General features: G+C 40.6%; 1 protein-coding gene across 3 annotated transcripts in view; it reads right to left on the bottom strand.

Annotated features, from left to right (window-relative positions):
- AK7 (adenylate kinase 7) overlaps positions 1 to 24,576 on the bottom strand; it is a 34,099-nt gene extending 9,523 nt beyond the window's left edge. For 2 of the 3 annotated variants that reach the window (XM_072986634.2, XM_078383759.1), the window contains exons 1-13: positions 24,419 to 24,576; positions 23,757 to 23,942; positions 21,419 to 21,527; positions 17,522 to 17,616; positions 16,852 to 16,962; positions 14,595 to 14,678; positions 12,588 to 12,676; positions 10,902 to 10,992; positions 10,000 to 10,077; positions 8,706 to 8,855; positions 6,072 to 6,200; positions 2,778 to 2,931; positions 1,682 to 1,810 (exon numbers count right to left, since the gene is read on the bottom strand). In XM_072986634.2, coding sequence (XP_072842735.2) covers positions 1,682 to 1,810; positions 2,778 to 2,931; positions 6,072 to 6,200; positions 8,706 to 8,855; positions 10,000 to 10,077; positions 10,902 to 10,992; positions 12,588 to 12,676; positions 14,595 to 14,678; positions 16,852 to 16,962; positions 17,522 to 17,616; positions 21,419 to 21,527; positions 23,757 to 23,942; positions 24,419 to 24,523 — 1,510 coding nt within the window. In that variant the 5' untranslated portion in view covers positions 24,524 to 24,576. Of the gene's footprint in view, positions 1 to 1,681; positions 1,811 to 2,777; positions 2,932 to 6,071; positions 6,201 to 8,705; positions 8,856 to 9,999; positions 10,078 to 10,901; positions 10,993 to 12,587; positions 12,677 to 14,594; positions 14,679 to 16,851; positions 16,963 to 17,521; positions 17,617 to 21,418; positions 21,528 to 23,756; positions 23,943 to 24,340 lie in introns of all 3 variants that reach the window. The other variant, XM_078383758.1, reaches the window with a different exon arrangement.
- Between the last annotated feature and the right edge of the window lie 246 nt (positions 24,577 to 24,822).

Here is a 24,822-nt window from a genome sequence, read left to right as displayed (position 1 = left end):
AAGTAACTTTTCTCTCCACCATTCTGGTTCACAACCTTGGGTAATCTAGGTGTTCTTGAGCAGAAGCTCCCGAAAACTCCAGCTATCATAGCTGGTGGTGAAGGATTCTGAGAACTGCAGTCCAAGAATGACTGGGTTACACAAAGTTGCAAACCACTGGTCTGGATCCATTTCAGGATTCTCCAATTACCTAAATATTTTTAAACAGATGTAATGTCCAATTATGGATCTCCAATGTCTTGTCTAGTTTGTGCTTCAATAAGGCTACTAGGAATCATTTATAGTTGCTTTGTGAGGCATAACTGATCAAAGGGTTGTCTGACCCAAGTAATTATTGCTTCAGACAGTGCTTTGTTATGCTGCTGTTTAATGCAAAAATGAATTAGGAATAGGGCTGAGCTTATTGCTTATTAACACTCTCTTGCGCATTACTCAAAACCCTTACTGAAGTATCTGACACCAGGGTTCATCTTGTTCTTGAGCAGAGGGAACTGGCCAGTTCTACCCTCTCCATCCTAGCTCTTGCATGTGGAGAGCCAATTCTGGTTCTCCAGATGTGCAGTATCTCCTTGCAGTTGGGAACCGTGACACTTTTCAGGTTTTCTGAGAGCCTTCATAAAACACTTAGATGGAGGTGGATACAGGTATCCCACTGCTTCTCACAGGTTAGAATAAACCTTGCACTGTGGGCCTAAAGAAAGCTATACAGTGTTAATTTCATGTCACAGAGGAGGAAGCAGATTCTTTGAATCTCAGGAAGCATTTTTGTCCATATTAGTCTACATATGCACTTATCTCCCCAGACTAAATCCACCTGGCTGCCATGCAAGGTCTTTCAGTGGTGACTTCAGTACAATGGAATGTGGCATCCAAAGAGATGCATCTCTTCAAGCCAGACCAGTCAAGAAGGAAGAATCATAAGTGAATCTCATCCTTTTGTAAATGTTGGTACGGAGCAGCTGAGGAGAACCTTTTCCCCATATCTCTCTCCCACTGAACTTTACCCCATGAAGCAGCTATTTGCTTTGACAGGGGCAATTTACACAGAGAAGATGGATAAAGATAAATGCATCCTAATAGTACAAATGACAGCTAGTGTATATTTTATTATTTATTTATTTGGCTTTTACTCCACCCATCTAGATTCAAACAAATCTACTCTGGGCGGCTTACAGTCTGAGCAATATAAAACTAGAATTAAAACAGACAATATCCAAACAAAGAAGAGAAGTAAGCAAAGTCCAAGATGGGAAAACACAGGAAACTAAGTTATAGAAGGCAGGGAAGGCCTGCCTGAAGAACCAAGTCTTCAGCTTGTACTTTAAAACTCTCAGCAAGTTTTTTTTAATGCATGTGGGTGTGTGTTTTAATTTTAAAAAATGGCAAAAAGTAGCAGCAGCTAATCCTGTGTTTCCTGCATCATTCTTTATTCAGAATAAAGTGCACACCCCATTCCTTTGGATTTTTGACACTTGGTTTTCCTATCAATTACCACATTCTGGGGATGTTAGCAACCCAATGACAGTACCAGATATCAGAACACAGATGTGTTGTGACAAGGAACACATAAATTTCAAGGTAGTTCCTTTATCATGAAAACACTGCTCTGGAGTAACTGGGCTTTAGAACTGAAAGCAGAGCACAGCACTTTAATAACTAGCTACTGCTAGTTAATACTTACGATTAAAAAGATCCTTTGCCATATCGTAGGTCTTTGGAAATCCATCCAAAACATATCCTTGGTTCTTACAAGGCATAGACATTAGTTTTTCCTTCATGAACCTAATCACATACTGATCATCTATACGTCCTAGATGGAAAGGGAGACGTCCATTATATTTGATTAGCTTTATCTTTCCTAACTGGGGAAGTTAAATAAGCAAGGAAATTGATATTTCAAAGAGACCTATGCCTATGTATCTGAAAGTCAATTCGTTACATTCCACCACAGTACAAAATGTCTATGAAACATGATCCAAAAGGGAAGAAATATGATCGAGGGATAAGAGCATTTATTGTTCTTGGTCTCCCTCTAGTTGGTGCAGTGAGCTAGCACCAGGTATGGATAGGGTGTTTTCCCCTCTTCAGAACAATATAGCTACATGGAGAACTTTTTAGTTCTTCATAAACATGAATGGTACCTCATTCAGTTCTATGGTGTGGGCTATCTACTTGTGTAGAAGAGAGTTCCATTTTCTCACTGTGGACTCCTTACATACATCCTTTTACATAGGAGTGCCAAGCTATTGCTTTTAAATACTTAAGGAGACACAGAATTGAAACAAAGTTTTTTAAAAAATGTTGTATACAGCACTGCATTACAATGAAATGCTGCTCTCCATAATGAAGAGTGTTATACAATGTTCACTTTCACATAGGCTCTGTTCAGCAGAGCCCTCCTGCACTGTTAATTAAACACTTCCTTTCAGAATCTGCCTATTGATTGGCTTGTTCTTAATTACCCCCTTCCTTTGAAATCATTTAAATGAGTTAATGATTTCCTTACTTTTTGATTCATCCCAGCCAAAAAAGCAAGAGTGTGTGGGTTTAAAAATTGTTGAGGGGGTGAAGGGAAGAAAAAAAACAAAATAACCCTTTGTTCTGGATAAGGCAAACAACAAGAAATATGCTGACTTCCTCACAAGGACACTCGAGATGCCATACTCCATGGCTAGGGTTGCAGTGTAAATCTCACGGCCTAACTTCATCAAGAACAAAAGAAATTTAAGGAGATGTAAGATGTATGTATATATCTTGGCTGCCCTTTTATTGCTTACCTGCATTTTGCTCCATGTTTTCTTTGATTGCATCCAGTAACTCCTGTGCTTCTTCTACATTATCTCCTTCTTCTTCCGCTTCTTCCTCCTCTTCCTCCTCCTCCTCCACCACCACCTCAGGCTCTACTATATCTTTAGGGGCAACAATTTTTTCCTAGAGAAGAAATAAAATAAAGTGCCATAAACATTTTGTCTTAACTATCCCCAAATTAAACCAATACTTTACTCTTTCTAGTGTACAGTATTTGAATAAAATGACTTGAGAACTAAGACAGTGCTGAAATTACAGTACTGTACTTGTAAAACTAAGTGTTACATTCAAAAGTTTTGCTGCCTAAAGTGGTGTAACTGCCCACGAATGTCCCATCCCTTCTCTTACTGCATGGTGGCATCTTCTCTGAATACATATTTGCACACTTTCCAACTAATTTAAGTGTATGGTTAGGTATATTTAACAGCCATAATACATTGCCTTCCACTAGGGTTTAAATCTGAACAAGCTGTTGTTCTGACACATATTTAGGTTTGAAGAATAATGCATGAATTTCTGTCTGTCCAGATCATAAGAATAGTTCCTGTTTATTTGTATTTAATGTGTCACACTCTTTTAAAACTATGATTATGATTATAATCCTGTACAAAATTGGCTGAGAATAAGTTCGGGATTGCAAAGTAGAACTGATGCCCTGGTCTTCTTCAGTAGGAACATTCTCCTTTGGCACCTTTACTTCATTTTTCCACACCTGAGATTTCAACAACCTACAGCCTGATCTTTTTCTCAGAAGTCCCTATTATATTGTATTCGCACCCCCACAAGGTATGTACTCTATAAGACTTGCAGCTTTAGCAGTTTTATTCTCATTTATGGCAAAGTAAAAGATAGAGTATTACTCGCAGGTAACTAAACAGGATCACAGCTTCAGGTTATTTAATATTTCTGTGGTTCTGAGTGAGTAAATTTAAGAGTAGTTACAAATTGTATCCTTAGATTATTATTTCAGTGTACAATTTACCTCATCAATGAAACTAATTTAGAGGAGGTACTATTTAAGTCTGGAGCAGAAAAACACCATCCTGTGGCACCTTTTATTAGGGGCTTCACTTTGTCTGCTTCAGCAAAAAGAAAAAGCTGTATTCTAGCAAAATAGATATCTCTGAATTGTAGTACATCTCTGCAGGAGCACAGAATGTAACAGCAGAAAAACATGTAACTGAACTGCAAAAGATCCTGTATGGTGATATCCCTTAAGGATTTTTGACAATCCTGAGATAAAGATCTCAGGGAGGTGGTCAAGAAAGGTCATTTTAATTTCACTGGTAGGTGACAAGTACCTTCACACATAGATATGTAGAATGGTACTTGTAAAGTGTGAGACAGTCTTTTGTTTGTAAGGGAAAGACAGAGATCACAGGGAACTAGTGTGGAGCATGTTACCATAGTCTTTCAAGACTCAAGGATGCCTACACGAGTATGGAGTAGTGGAAAAAGTGACAGACTAGGACTCAGGAGACTGGGATTGAAATTTATTGTATTTACAATATTTTTATCCCATCTTTCTCCTTAAAAGGAACCCATTCGGCCATGGAAACTCACTGAGGGCTGGCGTTGGTGAAACCCCTCCTTGAAAATCTATTAGGACTGTATCAGTGAAATGCAAATTGACAGTATGTAACATAACATGGTTCCTAGTCAATGCTGAATTGGAATAACCCTGCATAGGTGCAGTTAATGAGGGTCCAGCCCCATGGAGCTGGACGGTCCACTCAACGATCAACCATGGATGTGAACTGCGCAATTCTACAAATGGTGCCGCAGTGTGCGATCCGCTCGCTTCTTCTGGCAGGAGGACAAGTCTCACTGCAAGGTCTAAGAGTGGCAAGCGGATCACGCGCTGAATGGCGCCATCCGCGTCTGTGGTGGATCGGTGAGCAGACCGTATGGCCTTATAGGACTGGATTCTCATTAATGCCACATTTACGGGGATATTCATATTCGTATATGAATACCCCCATCTCTAGTCCCCAGACGTTCTTGCATTAAAACTCCCAGAAGCCTTAACTACTAACTGCGCTGGTCAGGATTTCTGGGAGTTGTAGTCTGAGCACATCTAGGGAACCAAGGTTGGAAAGCACTGCCTTAGAAACTAACAAATGCATGATAGAATAAGCTATTGTGGGCTGGAGAGCTGTAGTCCAAGAAAAAGAAAATTAAAAAAGAAGACATTTCTCACCTCTGTGTTTGACATGAACACCATGAATGTTATAGGGAGATGCCATACATTTCTACAGTCTCACTCAGTTCAGTAGAATGTATTCTCAGGTAAATGCATACAATATTGCTACCTCAGACTGTGATTGGGATTCTTTTCACCTCTCATTATATCAGTGTTCAATGGGAAACAAGAATTTGCGTTATTATTAGGTCAGATAATCAATCCATCCAGCCCAGCACTGTTTACTGTGACTGTGATCCCAGACATCAGCAATTCCCTGCTACCTAGCCATTTTAACTGGGGAATACATAAGTTGTATAAGGAAGGAAGAAAACACAAAATAAACCATACAATGCTTTTGCATGTAGAAGGTTACAGGTTTATTTACGTTGTTTCCCCCCGTACTTATATCTGGAAAACAAATGATTTAATGGCTTGTTGTCATCGTTGTTATAATACATCTGAGAGACTGGTAAAACCAATTCCAAAGAGTTTCTTCATCAAGTTCCAGCACAATCCTATGCCTGTCTAGTTAAAACAGGCCCCATTACATTGTGGCCTTCACTTTAGGTATATTTAAGTACATTTATGTACAATTGTATCCTAAGTTGGACTTACAGGGCATAATCATGTCACAGTTCATCACTTTTCAGCACAGCTGGTTTCAAGGGGTAGTTAACCAGATGGGCCATACCTGCAAGCTTCCGTAAGCTGAACTGAAGTATGGATACTATACTACCAGAAATATATTTCCACAATTGACTAAGAACACAATTATTGAAATTTAGTGTTTGCAACAGATCTCAAAATACTTCAATTAATTCAGTATTTTCAGGAGAAAAAAATCTAAGTTCTTTTTGTTCCCCCCCCCTCAAGGAACTAATTTAAACATCAGAATTAAAAATACCTGTGTTTCAACTTCCAGATCAGAATTAGAAGTATAATATTCACAGTCTGGAGAGATACAATACAGTGCAATTATATTCTCATTATTGCTAGTTTTGCATCCCACTCACAGTTGTAAACAACTCAAATTACATTTGGACAATGAAAAAACCTGTAACATCAGTCACTTGCTTACCAGGTTCTCTATAGCTTTAGTGATCACATCCTTTATTTTAATGTGGTGAACCTTGTAATGTTTGCACAACAGTTCTGCAATGGAAGTTTTTCCTACTCCTGGAGGTCCAAGAATACAAATTTTGACTGGCTGAAAGAAAAGATTAAAATGTGTTTTCTTTTCTGGGATTGTGCAGATACTGGATCACTGAGAAGCGCACATTGCCCACTCCTGGACTGTAGGACTTGGTGGAATACTGTAACAATGGAACATAAAATACAGATATGCTGATGGAACAGTCCATATGTGGCAACAGAATACTGGAGTTATGGATAGAACAGGGAAGAACACATATGTCATTTTTACACTCTTTTGAAATATGACAGGCCTTTGTTGCTGGTACAGTTTTACATCAGGCCCAGACACCACCACTACGAGGGAAATTAGCCACTTCTCAGAAAAGGCTGTCAGTACTATCATGCCTTTGACACTGAAGCCATCCTATTAGGCTCCTTCATAAATTTATCTAATATGCTTTAAAAATCATCCAAGATGACAGCCATGTTTATATCCTGTGCCAGTGAATTCCACAGTTTAACCATGTGCTCTGTGAAGAACTGCTTTTTAAAATCTGTCCTGAAACTCACTATTTAGCTTATGTGGATCACCACAACTTCTAGCGCTGGTTTCTTCACACCTTGTAGTTTCATTCACTTCAGTTATTATCACCTTACTTGGCTTTCTCCCTTTAACTAAACAGCCCCAAATATTGTAACCCTTGCTTGTAGTCCTTCATCTACTTGTGCTGCCCTCTTCATAAAACTTTTACAGCCCTATATCATCCTCTTTAGGTAGGGTAACAAGATACTGGAGAGGGGAGACAAAATACATCTGCTTTTGTGTGTGTGCATGTGTGCTGGCAACAAAATTCCAAGTTAGATTTACTGGATCACTAAAATATTACCCCAAAATACGAGTTTTCAAGGCCTCCAAAACTCTTCTTCTGGCAAAAATGTTATTATATTTAGGGAACTGGCAAAGAAGCAAAAATTCTCCAAAATCTGACCAGATTTCATGGCCATTTGAGGGGAATTTCTTGGATTTCTCTCTTTCTTCTTGGTTATTTACTAAGGAATATACTGTAATGTCTACACCAGAAGAAGAGTTCTATAGGACTCAAAACTTTTATAGGATCCAGTAAAGGCATTACTCAATGCACAGGGTTGTTTCTATTTGGCTACTTTCATTCCTCCAGCACCCTCACCTACTGAGGTTAGAGAGCTGCTCTGAATATTGAGATGTGGATTTGAGTCCGGACAAAGTCATATTCTTTGCTCCTATGTTGGCAGGCTGTTGCTTTTTAATGTCTGTGTCATGCTCCTGCAATAGCTTGCTTGTGCATGTTGAATAGGTTACGTAGAAATTGCTGGCTAAATGTGAAATACTTTTGGAAAGGACCTGGCTGGTGAGGAATCTCACGACCAGGAAGAGTCAGCTAGCACTAAAAAAAATCCTCTTTAGTTGAACAAATCATTAAGTGTCCACTGAAAAGAAATCGGGAATATAATTTCTAATTAACCTGCATTATTGATAAAATTTGATCCAACTCCTGGAGGCAGTTGAAGACAGGAGGGCCTGGCATGCTCTGGTTCATGGGGTCACGAAGAGTCTGGACATGACTGACTAAACAACAAAAACTGATAATATCCTGCAACAGTGTGATAAACTTTGATTAAATCATGGGGTGTGAGTACAGGAAGCTTTACATTCCCGCATGCTATGAACTGCTCTTTTGATAAGGAAATCCCTTTAGGCAGATGATTAGTGTGCTTTTAGCTTTTATCCCCTTTGTTTGTTGGCTATAGTGGGTGGGGCAGCTGGCCTCTCATCCCTTCTTTTGTTATTCTGTTATAGAAGACTGAAACCTTGAACTATATTATTCCACGAGCTTTGTTAAAAAAATTGGCTCTTAAGCAAAGCAAAGCAAAAGCAAACTGTGTTGCTTGTATACCACTTCATAGTGCTTAAAGCAGTCTCTGACGTTTTACAATTTTTTAATTATACAGGGTCCCATCTTGATTATAGTATTATTGTAGATTTTTTTTTAATCTGTTTGTAATATATTGTGAGCCGCCCTGAGTAGATTTCTGTCTAGAAGGACGGGATAAAAATTCAATATTAAATAAAATAAATAAATACACATTGCCTCCCCACCACCACCCAAGGAGCGGGGTACTCATTTCATCAAGGGAAAGAAGGCTGAGTCCAGCTGGCTGTCAGTTCTGATGGAATCAAAAGCTGACCATGAGCAGAGTTTGGGCTGCAATACTACATTTTAGTCACTGCACCATGAAGTTGTTAAGGTTTTTTTTTAAAGTAAGTTTATTTTTTTTATTTTTTTATATAAGACTTTCAGAACCTGACAGACAAAAGAGCAACAAATAATTTGTTTTGATTCTAAACAAACAAATTTAAAAAATCTGTCCTAGTTAGGACATGTGAATTAAAATCTCTTGTAAACGAATGGATTTAGAACTGTCATCTACATTTTATAATCACCTTCTATGCTTTTCTGACAATCATAGGCTTCTTATTGTAAATAAGAAGTTTTCATCCACCAGTGCATTCTGAAATGTTACCATAAGCAATTTTTACCAATAATCCTCGGCTTTGCTTGTACTCAGTGACAATCTGATCGATATTCTCCACAATTCCTCCTTGAGAAACCCACTTGATGTTAAAATTCTCCTTCAGGAACACAGCTTCCATTCGCAGATTGACAAGTAATTCATCTAAGTGCGCTTGCTAGTTAGAAATATTAGCGATAATAGTTATCAGCAATATTCAGAAATTACTTTTCAGCATTGGATTGTGCAGAATAGCAAATATGTTATAAACAAAAAAATTGTAAGAACAATACAAGCAACATTTTTTTAAATCACAACATAAAATCTAAAAATGCCTGGATGAAGAATAATAAAAAGACAACTGAGACAACAGAGAAGGTCCCACACCTGGTAAATTATCATACCTTCATGCGCAAGACATGGGTAGGCAAACTTGTACCTTCCAGATGTTTTAGAGTATAAATGCCATAAGCCTCAGGCAGCATATTCCGTGTACAAGAATGAGAGGATTTGCTATGCAAAATAATTGGAGGTCACCAGGTTGCCTACCTCTGCTGTAAGGCATAGAAACAAACTCAGAAATAAAGATTGCTTCACAGTAAGTATAAGTTTCAGTTCTCAGTTTATAGCCAACACTAGCCATCCTTATCCTTAGGACTCTCAGATAATAATGGTCCTATAACATAAAATATGATCCTGAAGTTGAGGCTCCAGTACTATGGCCATCTCATGAGAAGAGAAGACTCCCTGGAAAAGACCCTGATGTTGGGAAAGTGTGAGGGAAAGAGAAGGGGACAACAGAGGACGAGATGGGTGGACAGTGTCATCAAAGCTACCAACATGAATTTGACCAAACTCTGGGAGGCAGTGGAAGACAGGAGGGCCTGGGGTCACAAAGAGTTGGACATGACTTAATGACTAGACAACAACAAACATAAAATATGGAAACCCTAAACCTTCCCCCCCCTTAAAAGGTTCTCAGGATTTATTTAATTTTCTTTCTCTCCTTTTTTGTTCATTAGCAGTTTGTACAGTTTAAATAATCATGTGGTAAAACTTGGGATCTTACTTTTAAACATGCAGCCTGACATTTCATGAATCTTTAAAAAATATGTATATCAATTGCTTCCAGACTCCAGTCGGGATCGGGACCAGGGAATGATGAATATTGACTCCTGTCCTCATGATTATTTATCCCAATTGGCTATATGTATCACAAGGGATGGAATTTACTACTACCATTTGTTCCTCAAAGTAATGCCAGTCTTAAGTCATGGTCTGAGCTGTTTTAGCAGAAGTTTTTCAGAAGCAGAAATCAGTACCGTGAGATCTTTGTTCAGGAAAGCGTTGTCTTTCGGAACCTTCTGTATTTTTCCTGGGCCGACGTTTTTGCTGATACACTTGTAAAGGAAAACATGGGTTAATTTTAGATTCAACGTTAATAAATGACCAACATGCAGCAGGAAGAAACTTAACAGCCTATAAATTGTTTCATGCTATAGGGCCATAACAGGATGAATCAAATGTTAAGCAGATGAGTGGTAACAAAAATGGCATGATGTAACAAAAAAAGACATCAGAATTGTATTTGAATACGACATCCTATTTGCTAACACCAAGCTGCTGCAAATTTTGGAACCTGGGTCCTATGGCATCTTGACTGACTCTGTTAGTCACTCCCAACATAAATCTGTTAAGGTTAATGGCATCTTTCCAAAATAAATCTTTTAGTGTTAATGCATAACATGACTCTTTGTTACCTTTTATGCTAGGCTTATGAGGCCGGCTACCTATTTTTCTGTATCCTAAAAATGACAGCATGTTATTATGTACCTTCATTGGCAGGAGCATTTCAGGTTCCAGATCTGAGGCTCCAGAAAATTTAAGAGCGCAGCAGTGTGGCTGTCAATCTGTGGCCTTGAGATATTATGTTTAAAAAGATAAACAGAAAGGCTGCTTGGCTCCCTCATCTATACTAGCCAGCCCCCCCCCCCCCCCGGTTTGCCCTTCTTCTGATCTGCAAATCTCAGCAGATGCTACCAGAACCTAAGCAATTTAAAAGGTTATTTATTTATTTAGATCAATGAGTATGTATCTCACCTTTCCAATTAAAACGGTCAGGAACAGGCAATCAAGATTGGTTCTGTAATTTGTTTTTATGGTCTTTGAGAACTGACTTATCACAGAGGGAAACATAGCAGGCAAAGATGGCAAAGTGCTTTACCTTCACTATTTCACCCAGAGTTTCCATGGCTTCATCCACTGCAATTAGGTAATGAGTCCTTGGTCTGTGATCTGCTACATTCTGTAACACTCTGCAGTGGGACAAATGAATGACACACAACAAGACATCAACCTCCATAAAGGGATGTACAAAGATCATGCAACACCCAGTGCCTACATCTCCGCAGACAGAGGTGAAGGATTTTTGGTCATGTACTTTTTTCTCCCTTGTAGCCCTATGAAGGTCTGCGCCAGAATAGCATGGGACTTGGTAATCAACAGCTGTAGGAGGACGTTAAGAAAAAAAAGGGGCCTTTCTCATATTTCCATCTGTGGAAACCTTTCCGGTAGTCTTCCCTACCCTGGCACCCTCCAGAACATCAGTTCCCATAATCCATCACCACTGGCTAAATTAGGTAGGGCTGATGGAAATCTCAATCAAAAGCTTCTAGAAGGCATGTAGTTAGAAAAGCTGCTCTGTTGGACCCAAGCTCTATGTCAAAGAGTCCTTGTCTTCTTCCATTTGTAAAAAAGTATCTAGGGACGTAGTGGCGCTGTGGGCTAAACCACAGAAGCCTTTGTGTGCTGCAGGGTCAGAAGACCAGCAGTCGTAAGATTGAATCCACGCGACGGAGTGAGCTCCCGTCGCTTTGTCCCAGCTCCTCGCCAACCTAGCAGTTCGAAAGCATATAAATGTGAGTAGATAAATAGGTACCACCTCGGTGGGAAGGTAAACAGCATTCCATGTATAGCCGTGCTGGCCACGTGACAACGGAAACTGTCTTCGGACAAACGCTGGCTCTACGGCTTGGAAACAGGGATGAGCACTGCCCCCTAGAGTAGAACACGACTCACTAAAATGTGAAATGTTACCTTTACCTATCTAGATCACTTAGATCCAATCCCTCTTGTGGTTATCACTAGCTGGGCATATCCCTCCTATATGTCATAGCTGAAATACAGATGTGAATTAGAAGGATCCGGGTGACCCAACCCAGTCTTTTCAAACCAAAGGACTACGGTATGTCATAGGGCCCAAGCAGAACTAGAGCATAGGAAAAGGGAAATACCCTGAGAATCAAGATCTTCATTCTGTTTTTTAAATGCTGTCCTGTCATGTGTGATGGTAGATCTATAAATTTCTTAAATTTATATATTTATTTTTATTGAAATATATTAATTTATATTGAACTCTCAACCTCTGGCTCCATGGCCAGATACATAATCCACTGAGCTATTTAGTGATTCCATACTCCACAAAGCTGATGACATCATCAGGCAATGCTTATTTATTTCAGAAATAAAAATTTCCAATTCTTCCCCCTTGAAGGTTCCAAGGCTCCCATGCAAGCCCTTTCATTATGCAGAAACTGGTGGGCTTCAGTTTCTCCATGATGAAAGGGATTGCATGGGAGCCTTGGAACCTTCTGGGTTAGATGTAGCTTGATTCTCAGTAATGAAAGCAATGAAATCATGCTAGTGTTTTCCACAGCCAGTACTGTTTTGCTAGTCCCACCCAGAGCAGACCTACTGGCTCAGTGGAATCCATGTAAGTGTTGACGTACCATTCAGCAATTCATCCACTGTGTCTACTCTGTAGCTGAGAATAGCAACATGATACTGACCCATAAAACCAGAGGACACAAACATGCCCCTGGAAGTATCCTGAGCTTAGAAGTACACTTACGCTGCTAAGTCAGCAATGTGAATAGCTGGAACTAAATTTCGTCCGTCTCCAAAACATGGTATTGCAGGTGTCTCTCCAAGCCAAGATAACTGAAAATGACAGAGAAAACAAAGTTTGCAATTCAATTCAACATATCAACTAAAGAAGACAATAGCTGAAATCAAGTGACAACTAGAGTAGGTCCACTGAATCAGTGGGAATTTCAGGAGACACTCCTCTAAGTTCCATTCATTCAGTGGGCCTACTCTAGTTGCAACTTACTACTGGATTTCAACTACTATCTTACACAGTCTCAATTCTCAATAGTGTGTTTTCTCCCATAAAATTTATAAGAACATGTTCACAAAGACAAATATACACACATTTAGATCTATATCTATACAGTGGTGCCTCCATTCCACTGAAATCGCTGTTTAGCGAAATCGTTGTCTAGTGAAAAGCATTTCCCCATTGGAATGCATTGAAAGCTGTTTAATGCGTTCCAATGGGGAAGAATCGTCATTGTCTAGCAAAGATTGGCCATAGGAAAGCCGCTTTGCGAACTGCCAATCAGCTGTTTAAATCACTGTCTTGCGAAGCTTAGGTCCCGAAAACACCTGTTTTGCGAGCGCGGGGGGAGCTGTCAAAATCGTCATCTAGTGAAAATCGGTTTGCAAAGCAGGGACAAAACATTGTCCAGCGAAATTCCCCCATAGGAATCACTGTTTTGCGATTTGCTATAGCAATGTCCAGTGAAAAAACTGTCATGTGGGGTAACTGTCTAGCGAGACACCACTGTACCTGTACCCATGTGGATATCAATACCATCTATGGTGTCTGATGAGAAAGACAATATTCCAATGACACAAAGCTCAGAAAACTTATTTTGGGGGAAGAGAACTTTGAGGGGATTCTGAATTGTGCACCAAAAAAGGAAATTTTCCAATCACTGCAACAACCTACAGTATCATCATGTATGCATCTCACTGAAACAACTACCATAAGAACAACTTTTAACAATTCTACTGTTTCACTAGGACATAGAAATATGTTGTGGACATGAACACATTTTTCCTGCAGCTTGGGAGCATGATACTCTCTCTACCTAGGAGCTATGATTGTGAGAAACATAGGGCCGCAGCAGAGTCAAAGTTTAAAAATGGCCTTGCCCCAAATTGTTTTTGTTCTTCTGTAGGATCTGGTGGGCAATGTTCCCTCTAAGCTCTGCAGCTGCGGGCCACACAGCATGGCCAAGCCAGTGTTGCCACCCATTTGCTTCTGGTCGCAGGCAGGGCCACTGCCTAGCAATAGCAGAAAATTAGGGGAACGTTGCCAGTGGGCCTACTTCATAATCAGAGTAGTAGCGCTCCAATCAGTTTGTATTAGATGCCATTTTGGTTTCTTTTCCTATATCATTCGGGTATGGTAGTAAATTACAAAGGAAGCTAGACCCAGATTGCTCAATGGTGCTTGAAGAATTTGCCAGTTATCTCAGCTCCATGTTTTTGCATTATGGTTTGTAAAATGCCGTAAGATACTCTGTTGTTGTTGTTTTTATCATGTTCTATAATCTCTACTCTGAAAGTCCTTATTGTGCTATGCTGCTACTGACAATGGGCTTTGCGGTTATTAAAGTATTTGGAGTGGATCCAGGTTTATTTTCCTTCACCTGACTCACTTGGTGACATGAACCTCACTGGCTGATCTTGTACAACACCTATCACACAACGTTGTGGTAATGGGATGAAACAGAAAGAAGGGGAATGACATACTTCATACAGCTGTTTCCTCAAGCTCAAAATTGGAGAGGAAAGAAGTAAAATCATGGAAGGATTATTCAGCTTTTTACTGGTAAGGCTTTTCCTGCAGTCACCTAACTCAAGCATAAAGTCAATTTAATATCAATTTAATTATTAAGAATTCATCCCCTTCAATATAATGAATTGTTTTTTTCACTCCCTGACAATTCACAAAAATGTGCTAAACCCTTTCTACTTACTATCCAATTTCTGCTTGAAATACATCTACCTTAAAAAAATAGTGCAGAAGTCTTTCTTCAGCTCCATACTGAACACCTGAAGCAACAACATATGTAGTGAATTTGCTTTTGTTCTGTGAGGAAAAAAAGAAAACACCTCCATTTATTTTTAAACTTAATTAACCGTGCAAATACAAAATATTCTATAATCCTAATTTAGTTTACTCCCTACATAACAATCTTGTGAAGTTTATCCAAGATGGGCAGAAGGTAGATCTTGGTCAACATTTTATAACAGCAGCAAGAAAATGATTTCCACCTGCCTCAGAAAATCTTCTTGAATAAAGAACACTTGGTATAACCAAGAGAGCTTTTGGTGTGGAAGCCTCCTGAACTCTGGACAGAGTTTTTGTTTTTGTTGTTGTTGTTTTTTGCCATCTCTGCCTCAGCATCTTATCTCTGAGGACTTAGGAGCCAGGCATTTCAATAATGCCTTGTAGGGAAGTGGCCAGGCAGCAGAGTCACAAAGGCCCACCTGGAGCAGTCTTCGTTGTGGTTGTCTATTTCTTCTTCTGCAGTCTATGGTCACCACCTTTGCCAGGCAGGACAGGGCAGGTAAGGTCCTCTGTGGGAGTCGAATGGTGGCGGCAGCAGCAGCTTTGCCACACTTGGTGCTCTACTGCCTGAGGCAGGTGCCTTGCTTGGTCTAATGGCAGGGCCAGCTCTGCCTCTCCATCATCCCTTCTCCAAAATGAACCTCTGGCCTTTTAAAGCAGGCTGCCTATTCCCCTTGCCAATATTCCGCCCAACAGAAATGGAAGGTATTGGCCAACCTCATTGTGCAGCACACAAAAGAGCACTCAACTTATTCCAAACTGCCACTCTTCCAACAGTCCTACCCCAATCTCCTTTCCTCATCGCTTTCACAAGCAACATCCATAAATAGGAATCTTGAAAAAAAATGATAATAGACAAGAAAGATGTTTGGCACTTCGGGAGAAAGTGGCTTAAAAGGCCTTGGTTTTTCAAGCTCACTGCCCCTGCACACTGCTCCCATACATCAGGAAGAAGCAGTTCCATCTCCTTCCACCTGTGCTTTTCTTGACAATAGTAAGAGAAGTGGGCACACTAACCCAATTACTTGAGCTGCTTAAGAATGCAACTGCAAAGGGGATTTGTTTGGTCTGTTCATGGCACAGTGGTTACACCGCTGTACTGCAGCCAAAACTGTGCTCACGACCTGGGGTTCAATCCCAGGCAGTGGCTCAAGGTTGACTCAGCCTTCCATCTTTCTGAGGTCGGTAAAATGAGTACCCAGCTTGCTGGGGGGGGGGGGGAATGTGTAGCCTCCATAATTAACTTGTAAACCGCCCAGAGAGTGCTTGAAGCGCTATCGAGCGGTATATAAGCAGCACGCTTTGCTTTTGCTTTTTGCTTTTGCTCTGGGGACAGGCTGGTTTGCTCCTTTTCCAACTGACTACACAATGTAAGTGCCAGCACGAATCCTCTCATCCCGTCAGCGTTGCTACCAGCACCTTGCCGGCTCCCTGACAGGAACTACTTTTTTTAAAAAGTGCAGGTAGGCTCGCTCCATCTCGGTTTGAACTCATGCAATTGCTGGGATTGAATTTCCTTTCAATTTTCCAATATCATTAAGTGGCGCAAGTAGACAGCGTAGTAGCCACTTAATACTGGGAAATTAAAAACTCCCTGTGCTCCTCCATGTTAGGTGGAGAGGAGGAAGCACTGATGTACTATACCTTTTAGGAAAAAAAATTAAAATTGGAAGCTTTCTTCAAGAAGGAGAAGGTGTGAGGATTTCTGGTTTGTTGATTATCTTTATTTTCCCCCCTTTCCCTTTAAAAGGACATCTGAAATAGAGTTGCTTCAGGTGAGTATGCCATGTAGATGCACGCCAAATGGCACACAGAACCTTTACATGACCCTAGAAAACCTTATTTAGCCCAATCCAGCCTGCTTCAATTTAGCCATCTAGCCAAACCCTAAGATAGTTTCTGTGGGCTTTGTCACATCTAGGTCTGCATGGAACGTTGCTATGTTTTCCTTCTTTACTTGGCCTGAGATGAAGATAATTCAAATTGTGAGGTTCTTTAGAATCCTCCTCAGCAGCAGTCAGGTGTGCCCTGACCCTAGAAACCATACATCACCTTATCATCACTATTACTATTATTTCAATTGTATTTTGCTGTTCCTTCAAGGTAGTGTCCCGACTCTGCTCGTAAATAAATGTGCCCCATCTCTTTTCTTTTGATAAGCACACACAGTTCATTTTCTGTTAATACTCACATTTTTACCAAGTTTGATAACAGTTTTTTCCGCATTAATGTGCTCCATAAAGTTGGGATGAGGTTTCCTTCGACGATAGTCTTCCTCAGTGAAAGGTATTTCTGGATCGTCCTGTGTGGAGTAGTGGGGGAGGAAGATTTTTTTAAAAAAAATTATAAGTAATTCAGTTTTTACTTTGAAAAACTGAAGGAGATACAGTATAATCATTCTAACATTTACCATGACGTTAGTTAAATGAAAGTCATAGTAAAAGATAGTAAGAACTGCTTTCTCTAATCAGACTATGGTAAAGAAGAAAAATAAAGTAAAAGGAAGGAAGAAATGCTGAAATTTCAGCAGTCCAGTATCATCCCAGTTCAGAGAAATGAGATTTCACCATACTGTTAATACTTTTTCCATTTTATATATGAATACTTTCATTTCATAATATATTTACAGCAATAATAGATTCATTTCAAGGACAATATATCCAAAATCACATCTTCATCCAAAATAAAGGCAAGTTTTTCTTCCAAAAAAAATCTGAACAGTCCAGTGTCATCCCAGTTCAGAGAAAAGAAACTTCACTAAACATTCTGTCAATAAAAAAATTTAAAAATAAACTGATAAAAGCACAAGTTTAATTATTCAAATTAATACCAGAAGTTGGTTTATTTTTCCGAGCACTCACCGGATCAAGGGGCTTGCTGCGTGCCCAGGTCATTATTGTGGATAGCAATATGAACACTTTCTGCTTCTCAAAGTTGACTGATTCTTCATTCAACACTGAATAACCATGTTACGGCACATATGTTAAAGTGAAAACAAGGGTTATATTCTCTATTCATGTGCAAGGAAAATTTTTCTGATTGTGGTAACTTTAAGATCAATATTACTGTATATGCAGAATATCTTGATGCATACTGTATAGACAGATTTCAAACTAGTTTACTGTATCATTCAAATCCAGACATTTGGTATCCGGAGAAATGTGCAAAACAGTAGCTGGGTTGGTGATAGTGATGGAACCAGACTGAGAGGGTGACTAAACAAGCATTTAGCCCACTGTGGTCCACTGTGAGGATAGGCTAGTTGCTCCTAAAGCTGGTGATCAGAGGACATATTTGCTAGAGTGAACCAGCCCACCCCCAAGGCATTCCTAAACACACTGTTCTGGGTCCCTATCAAGAGCTTCTAATTCATTGGTGTGGGAAGGGTCGCTTTGTTTTAGTTCGTTTCCAGCACATACAATGACTGGAAATGAACGAAACAAAATTTCCACTGTCAGTTATCCCATTTCTTTGAATTCTCCATATTGTGAAGTGGCTTAAGACAATGAGTACCCACCAGCAGTGGATTTGGCTAAAGGTAATTTCCAAGATCAAATTTTCAGTACGTATTTTTTAAATTATAAGTGATGCAGCACATCAGCAATGCCCTAATGGAGTGTACAAATGTGGTTTCTTTAATTTCTCTGTTCATGAAGGCACAGAGGAAGTGTTTAATTTCCCAGTATTATAAAGTGGCTGTCTTGTTATGCCACCTCATCATTTTTTGCAAGCATTTGTCTCTTGAGAAATATTGTTTTATCACCTTCTAACTGTGAAGTTGATGTTTCACACATTTTGGTCCTGAATAAATTCAGATTAGAGATTCCTAGAGCTTGAAAAGTTACTATTAAAAAGTAATTCAATATGTAACTAAAAACAACTAAAAATAACATTCAGCAATTTCACATTGTAAAATGCACATATCTATAACTCCTTATTTCTTCATTAAGTTTTGTCAGTTTTAGCTACTTTAAATAAAAATAGACAGGATAAGAGTACTGCCCAAAACTTGAATGCCACTTAAAATGTTCCAGAAAAAGTCTAAAACTCTCATTCAAACTAAATGACTAGAAAATGTTATGTACCGTGCATCTCATAATCTCTGTCTGAATTTAGATAAATTTAGCATAGTGCTCAGAATGTTACATTTTTAACTAGAATGGATGGCATGTCTTATTATTGCTGTGACTGTGTAAATAATTTGTCAGAGTGCCTCCCAACTGCTTTAAAAGTCCTCTAAAATAACAAAATCATATTAACTGTCACAATCTGATAAAAGCAATTACATCACCACGACCACTACCAGCAGGTTCTCCTTTGTGAAAAACTGCTGCATGCACTTTTTCTTCAGCTGGATTTTGGCCCAGATGTTACTCATTACTCTTAAATAACTTGGGTCCTGCTTGTTATGCCTAAGAAGTAACTTTGTAAGTACTAGTTATATTACTTGTTACAAAAAAGTAACTAGTTACAACTATGTTGTTGTTGTTGTTTAGTCGTTAAGTCGTGTCCAACTCTTTGTGACCCCATGGGCCAGAGCACGCCAGGACCTCCTGTCTTCAACTACAGTATGTACATTACTTATAATCAGTTGTTTTCCAGCTCTGATCTAGCATTGATCCTACTCATTGGGTAAAATCCTTTTTGTGTAACTTTGCATCTGGTGTAACCTGGATTGGGGGCTGAAAACATTTAATTTAAACTAAATAAAAGCTTCCCATTCTCCCGTTTCAGGTCTCAAGGGCTCCCTTTTGCCCTCGGGAAATCTTTATGAGCCTTGGGACAGAATGGGGAAGCCTTAAAGTCGAAAACAGCCAATACTGCTGGGTTTTGGGTCACACCCAATGAACCACCTATGCAAATATAGTAGCAATACAGTGGTGCCTCGCATAGCGAGGTTAATCCGTTCCGGATTAACCTTCGCTATGCTGAAGCATCATTGAACGGATCAAAAAAACCAATTGGAACGCATTAAACATTGTTTAATGCGTTCCAAATGGGCCAAATACTCACCGTTCAACGAAGCTTCGTAATGGCCGGCAGCCATTTTCGCGCCCTCGCCTCGCTTAACGAGGGCGCGAAAACGCTGCGCGCGGCCATTTTGGGCCATTTCCGGGCTTCCGGCGGCCATTTTGGCCGCCGAACAGCTGATCGTCGGGCTTCGTTTTGCGAAGATCGGTAAGCGAAACGCTTACCGGTCTTCGCAAAGCGAATTGTGCCCTATAGGAAAAACGTTAAGCGATCGCATTAGTGATCCGAAAAAACGGATCGCTATGCGATTTCATCGTTATGTGGTGCGCTCGTTAAGCGAGGCACCACTGTAATGGTAACAGCCATTTGGGTGCCTCAAAATAATAAGCAACACAACGTTGGTCCTTTTCAAAATTATGTTGCAATATCTGCTTGTGATCCTCCAGATTTTGTTGTATCATCACCCTTCAACATTGGCTGTGCTGTCTAAAGCTGATGGGAGCTGCAATCCAAGAACATCTGCACAGCTGCAAATAGCCTACCACTACTTTACAAAGTACACATAATCTAGCTAGGCAGTTTCAGCATCCATATTCTTCATTAGACAAAGAAATTAAATACAAACGGATGCTTTGTGTATTGTCCTACTTACTAAAGTCCACCCAAGATGAAGCAGGTGTGCATTGAGAAAAGGTCAGTGGGAGCACCAATCAACGGTGGAAGAGGATTTATAGAAGACTGGGGTTTAGTCCATACAAACACACACCCTTTCCCCCAAGAAACTCATCAGTGGAACTTTCAACATTTGACAGGGCCTCACACCCTGAGTTCTGAGCATGTATGGTCTCAGCCACAATCTATTTAACACACTGTACTGGACTAGACTCTGCGTCTGAGCATAATCAAATTTAGCAAATCTAATTTAGAGATTACGAGACAAGCAGACGCAGCACAGCTGTGCAACCTGAAGGCTACTGAAATGAACCCAGTTGTATGGGCAAGATGCAGTGAGAGTGACTTCTTTACCAGTGTGAGGTAGGTAAGAGCCCGTTCCTCTATAATACATACAAAGGTCAAGAAAAGAAGGAAAAGAGGTTTCTTCAATGCCACCAAGAAAGTCCATGGCTGAAGAATTTAGACCTAGTACAGAGGCAGTGACAGATTTTTACCTTCTTGGGCTCCATGATCACTGCAGATGGTGACAGCAGCCACAAAATTAAAAGACGCCTGCTTCTTGGGAGGAAAGCGATTACAAACCTTGACAGCATCTTAAAAAGCAGAGACATCACCTTGCCGACAAAGGTCCGCATAGTCAAAGCTATGGTTTTTCCAGTAGCGATGTATGGAAGTGAGAGCTGGACCATAAAGAAAGCTGACCGCCAAAGAATTGATGCTTTTGAATTGCAGTGCCGAAGGAGACTATTGAGAGTCCCCTGGACTGCAAAGAGAACAAACCTATAAGTTCTAAAGGAAATCAACCTTGAGTGCTCACTGGAAGGACAGATCCTGAAGCTGAGGCTCCAATACTTTGGCCATCTCATGAGAAGACTCCCTGGAAAAGACCCTGATGTTGGGAAAGTGTGAAGGCAAGAGGAGAAGGGGGCGACAGAGGACGAGATGGTTGGACAGATGGGGTCAGGAAGAGTCGGACACGACTTAATGACTAAACAACAACAGCCCCCTCCTAAACCACTTTCCAAAGCTGGTGGATGAATTCCACCAGCTTTGGAAACCTGGATATTCAAATTCCCCATACCTATTTTAGGTAAAAATCAAAGGGCACTTACCAGTGGCTGCCCAAGTTGCTTCCTCAATTTGTTTTGCATCTTCAGTGATGTTATAAATAATAATGTCACATTCTAACAGGCGCTGTAGCAGCTCTTCTTGGGAAGATGTCTAAAAAAACAAAGGAGTTTGTAAAGATGTACTGGGAAACAAGGAGGGAGCATTTTAAACTTATTATCTCTGCCATTAATTATGAATATTCTGGTTGGACCATTGCTTTTTAATATTGTAAGTGGCCTTCAGTCCTTTTAGGAGAAAGGCAGCATTTAAATATTTTAAATAGACAAAATAAATAAAGCACATGTTATACTGTAGAACTGTAGTATGTGCGGGGGAACGATTCCCAGCCATGCATGCCAGAAAAATGCAGACCTATTAACAGCTACTGTATACTGTACATTGTATGGTCTCTAGCTCCTTCTAGTGGTCAATTTTGGTAACTACACCCTGGAAATAGATATATTTGGAGGGTTTCATTCAGTATTTTCAGGCACCGGATAAGTGTATCAGCAAATACAGTAGCAGGTCCTACTTGGCAATTGAGATCCTTTGGATGTTATAGAACTGCAACTCCAGCAGCTATTGATTTTTACTTCCCATCAGTTTTTGCTAGGAGTAGTTTAAGATATGCTGGGACACTACATGTTTTAGAAGTCCCACAACCTTACAAAAGAGAGAGAGAGAGAGAGAGTCTAGTCTTGAGAGTTCTTCTCAAATCCTTTTTTTTTTTTTTGCATTTTTGATATATTCAGAGGCTCCTTTTAAGATGAAGCCCTAATCTGAGAGCCAATGTGACATGGTGCTGAAATCCTGCTGTATACCAAAGTGACTTTGAAGCAAATTAGCAAATTACTGAAATCTCTTCCATTAGCTGCTGCATGCCAAGTCACACAGCTTGGTGTGCAACAGATAACGTCTACAGATATTTCTTAACTTATGGCAGTTTGCTTCCAAATATTAAGGCCATTTGAGTAACTGCACAACAGAATTTCAGCCAGTGGTTAGGATGTCAGACCGGGACTTGTGCAATCTAGTCTCTACCAAGCTATGAAACAACACTGGGCAATTTTGAGCCAGTCCCTCTCTATCTGCTTTGCCGGCCCCACAGGACAGTTTTTGTAGGGGTTCAAGAGGAGGAGGACAGCCACATCAGCCATTGCCTTTAGTTCACTGGAGCAAAGGTGGGTTATAAATGCAATATATGCATAAACTAATGCTGCAACGTCCACCTGTAACCAACTTTGTTACAGAGGAAGATTTCTGGGACATACTATAATCTTACCTGCTGCAATAAAACCATTCAGCCTAGCATTCAGTTAGAAAAGACACATCATCTGTCATCAGTGTTGTTCTCTGCCCTCATGACACCATGCTCCAAGCAAGGTGAGATTTTTTTTTATTTTTGTTCAGCTTGCCAAAGATCACATTCACTTTGATTCTCTCTCATTTCCTCAACTAGAAGTGACTGAGTAAACCCCCCTTATATCAAAGATGCATGTCTGCATGGAGAAGGGTGGATAGAGGGGAGCCTCCTCAGACTTTCTAAATTGTCTTTTACCTGCTCTGGCCTGTGATGACATCCTTCCAGTTTCAGTTTAACTTCCTCCTTCCCACAGACTTTTCTCTAGACCCATGGCTCCTAAGCTTGGGTCCCCAGATGCTCTTGGACTAAAACTCCCAGACACCCTCACCACTAGATGTGCTAGCCAAGATTTCTGGGAGTTGTAGTTCAAGAACATCTGGGGACTCGAGGTTTAGAACCGCTGCTCTAGACTGTTCCGGAGGAAGAGGGCTCGGCCACCTGTTCCTCTATCTCCAGCTAGGATTCCTGTCATTCTCCTTATCTCCATTTAACTGTTGACGAAATATTAGCAGCCTTATTTTATTAGAAAAGAAGTCCGTGCAGGTGCAGAGACCCAATTGTGGAAATACATAGAAGCCACAATAAAGAAGATTTCTTTCCAAAGGTAAAGTGACCTTCACTCATCATTCTGATACTCAGGGGTTACTTCAGCTGCAGCATGGCTAATATGTGCGTCCAAACATTGAAAACTGGGATGGGGAGATTATTTTTATGTATTTGGGTTACTTCCTTCTCTCATTCAGGATTCTTAAGGCGCTTACTTCAAACGATATACAGCTTATAAAATACTACATTTGTTGATTTATTATTACCCTTTGTGGCAGCTGATAAATGCCTAAGCAAGTAAGTAAGTAAGTAAGTAAGTAAGTAAGTAAGTAAGTAAGTAAGTAAGTAAGTAAGTAAGTAAGTAAGTAAGTAGTATTCTGCTGCAGTTTTCATATTAAATATTTCCTAGATTAAACACGATTTGTACTTACGGTGTATGCTTCCACAGCAAAAGGTGGTTTTTTACCCCCTGACTCTGAAAGAGTTCCCACAACTTGGTATATGCCTTCCTTTGGTTTAGGGGGTGAAATTTCAGCCATAGACCTTCCTTCATCTTCTTCTTCCTCTTCCTCTCCTACTTCTTCCAGAGAGGCTCCAACAGTACAGCTTGCTAGATACTTTGAATGTACATTTTAATACATGGTCATGGAGTTCTCAGGAGTTGTTAAGTGAACTTTAAAAAAAAAACTTTTAAAACTTTGTTTTTTAAAAGCGAGAAGGGGAAGAAGGTTTACTTTGGTCAGTCTTTTTACCCAACCCAGCACCGTCCCAGAGAGGTTGGACTACACATCACATCAGCCACAGCCACCATGCCGGCTATGGACGATGGGATCTGTAGTCCAACCTCTCCAAAACCACCACCGGGTTTGGAGTTTCTCCGTGGAGCTGGCTGGGTTGTGTCTCCGAGGGCAGCCGGGCAGGCTCTCTTACCCCAGAGGTGCCTCTCCTGCGTTTCCTTCCCCCTGCCAACCACCAACCTCCAGCCTTCTTCTCTTTCCCATGGGTTTACCGTTACCGGTCCCCGAAGCTCATGCCCTCCTCCGGGGTTGGGGGCGCGGTCCCCAGCCAGCCAGCCAGCCCGCCCCCCACCCACCTTCCCGATGTTGGTGCCGCAGAAGGTGTCCAAGTGGTTGAGAAAGATCCTCTGGCTCCGGATGATCTCCTCCGCTTCGGCCACCGCCTCCTCCTCCTCCGACATGGCCGCGGTTGTCAGAAGAAGCCGGCGGTTGCTTAGCAACCGAGGCCCGCGCAGGACGGGGAGAGAGGGAAGGCCCCACGAGCGATAGCAAACAAACCACAAAGCGGGGGTTGATGATCGAGGGAGAGCTGGAGCGACCAGTGAAGAATGATCTCCTCCGAGATCATCATTCTTCAGCACACTGAAGAACATGCACAGAGGTTATCTGAACGCCTTTCTTACTTGGGAGTATGCCCCACTGAGTTCAATGAGGCTTACTCGCATATGAAGCCATATGGACAAAGCACTGTGGAGAAAAC

The sequence above is a fragment of the Pogona vitticeps genome, chromosome 1, assembly GCF_051106095.1.
Source record: "Pogona vitticeps strain Pit_001003342236 chromosome 1, PviZW2.1, whole genome shotgun sequence".
In the NCBI taxonomy this organism is placed as follows: domain Eukaryota; kingdom Metazoa; phylum Chordata; class Lepidosauria; order Squamata; family Agamidae; genus Pogona; species Pogona vitticeps.
This window is presented reverse-complemented; position numbering and strand designations above follow the sequence as displayed.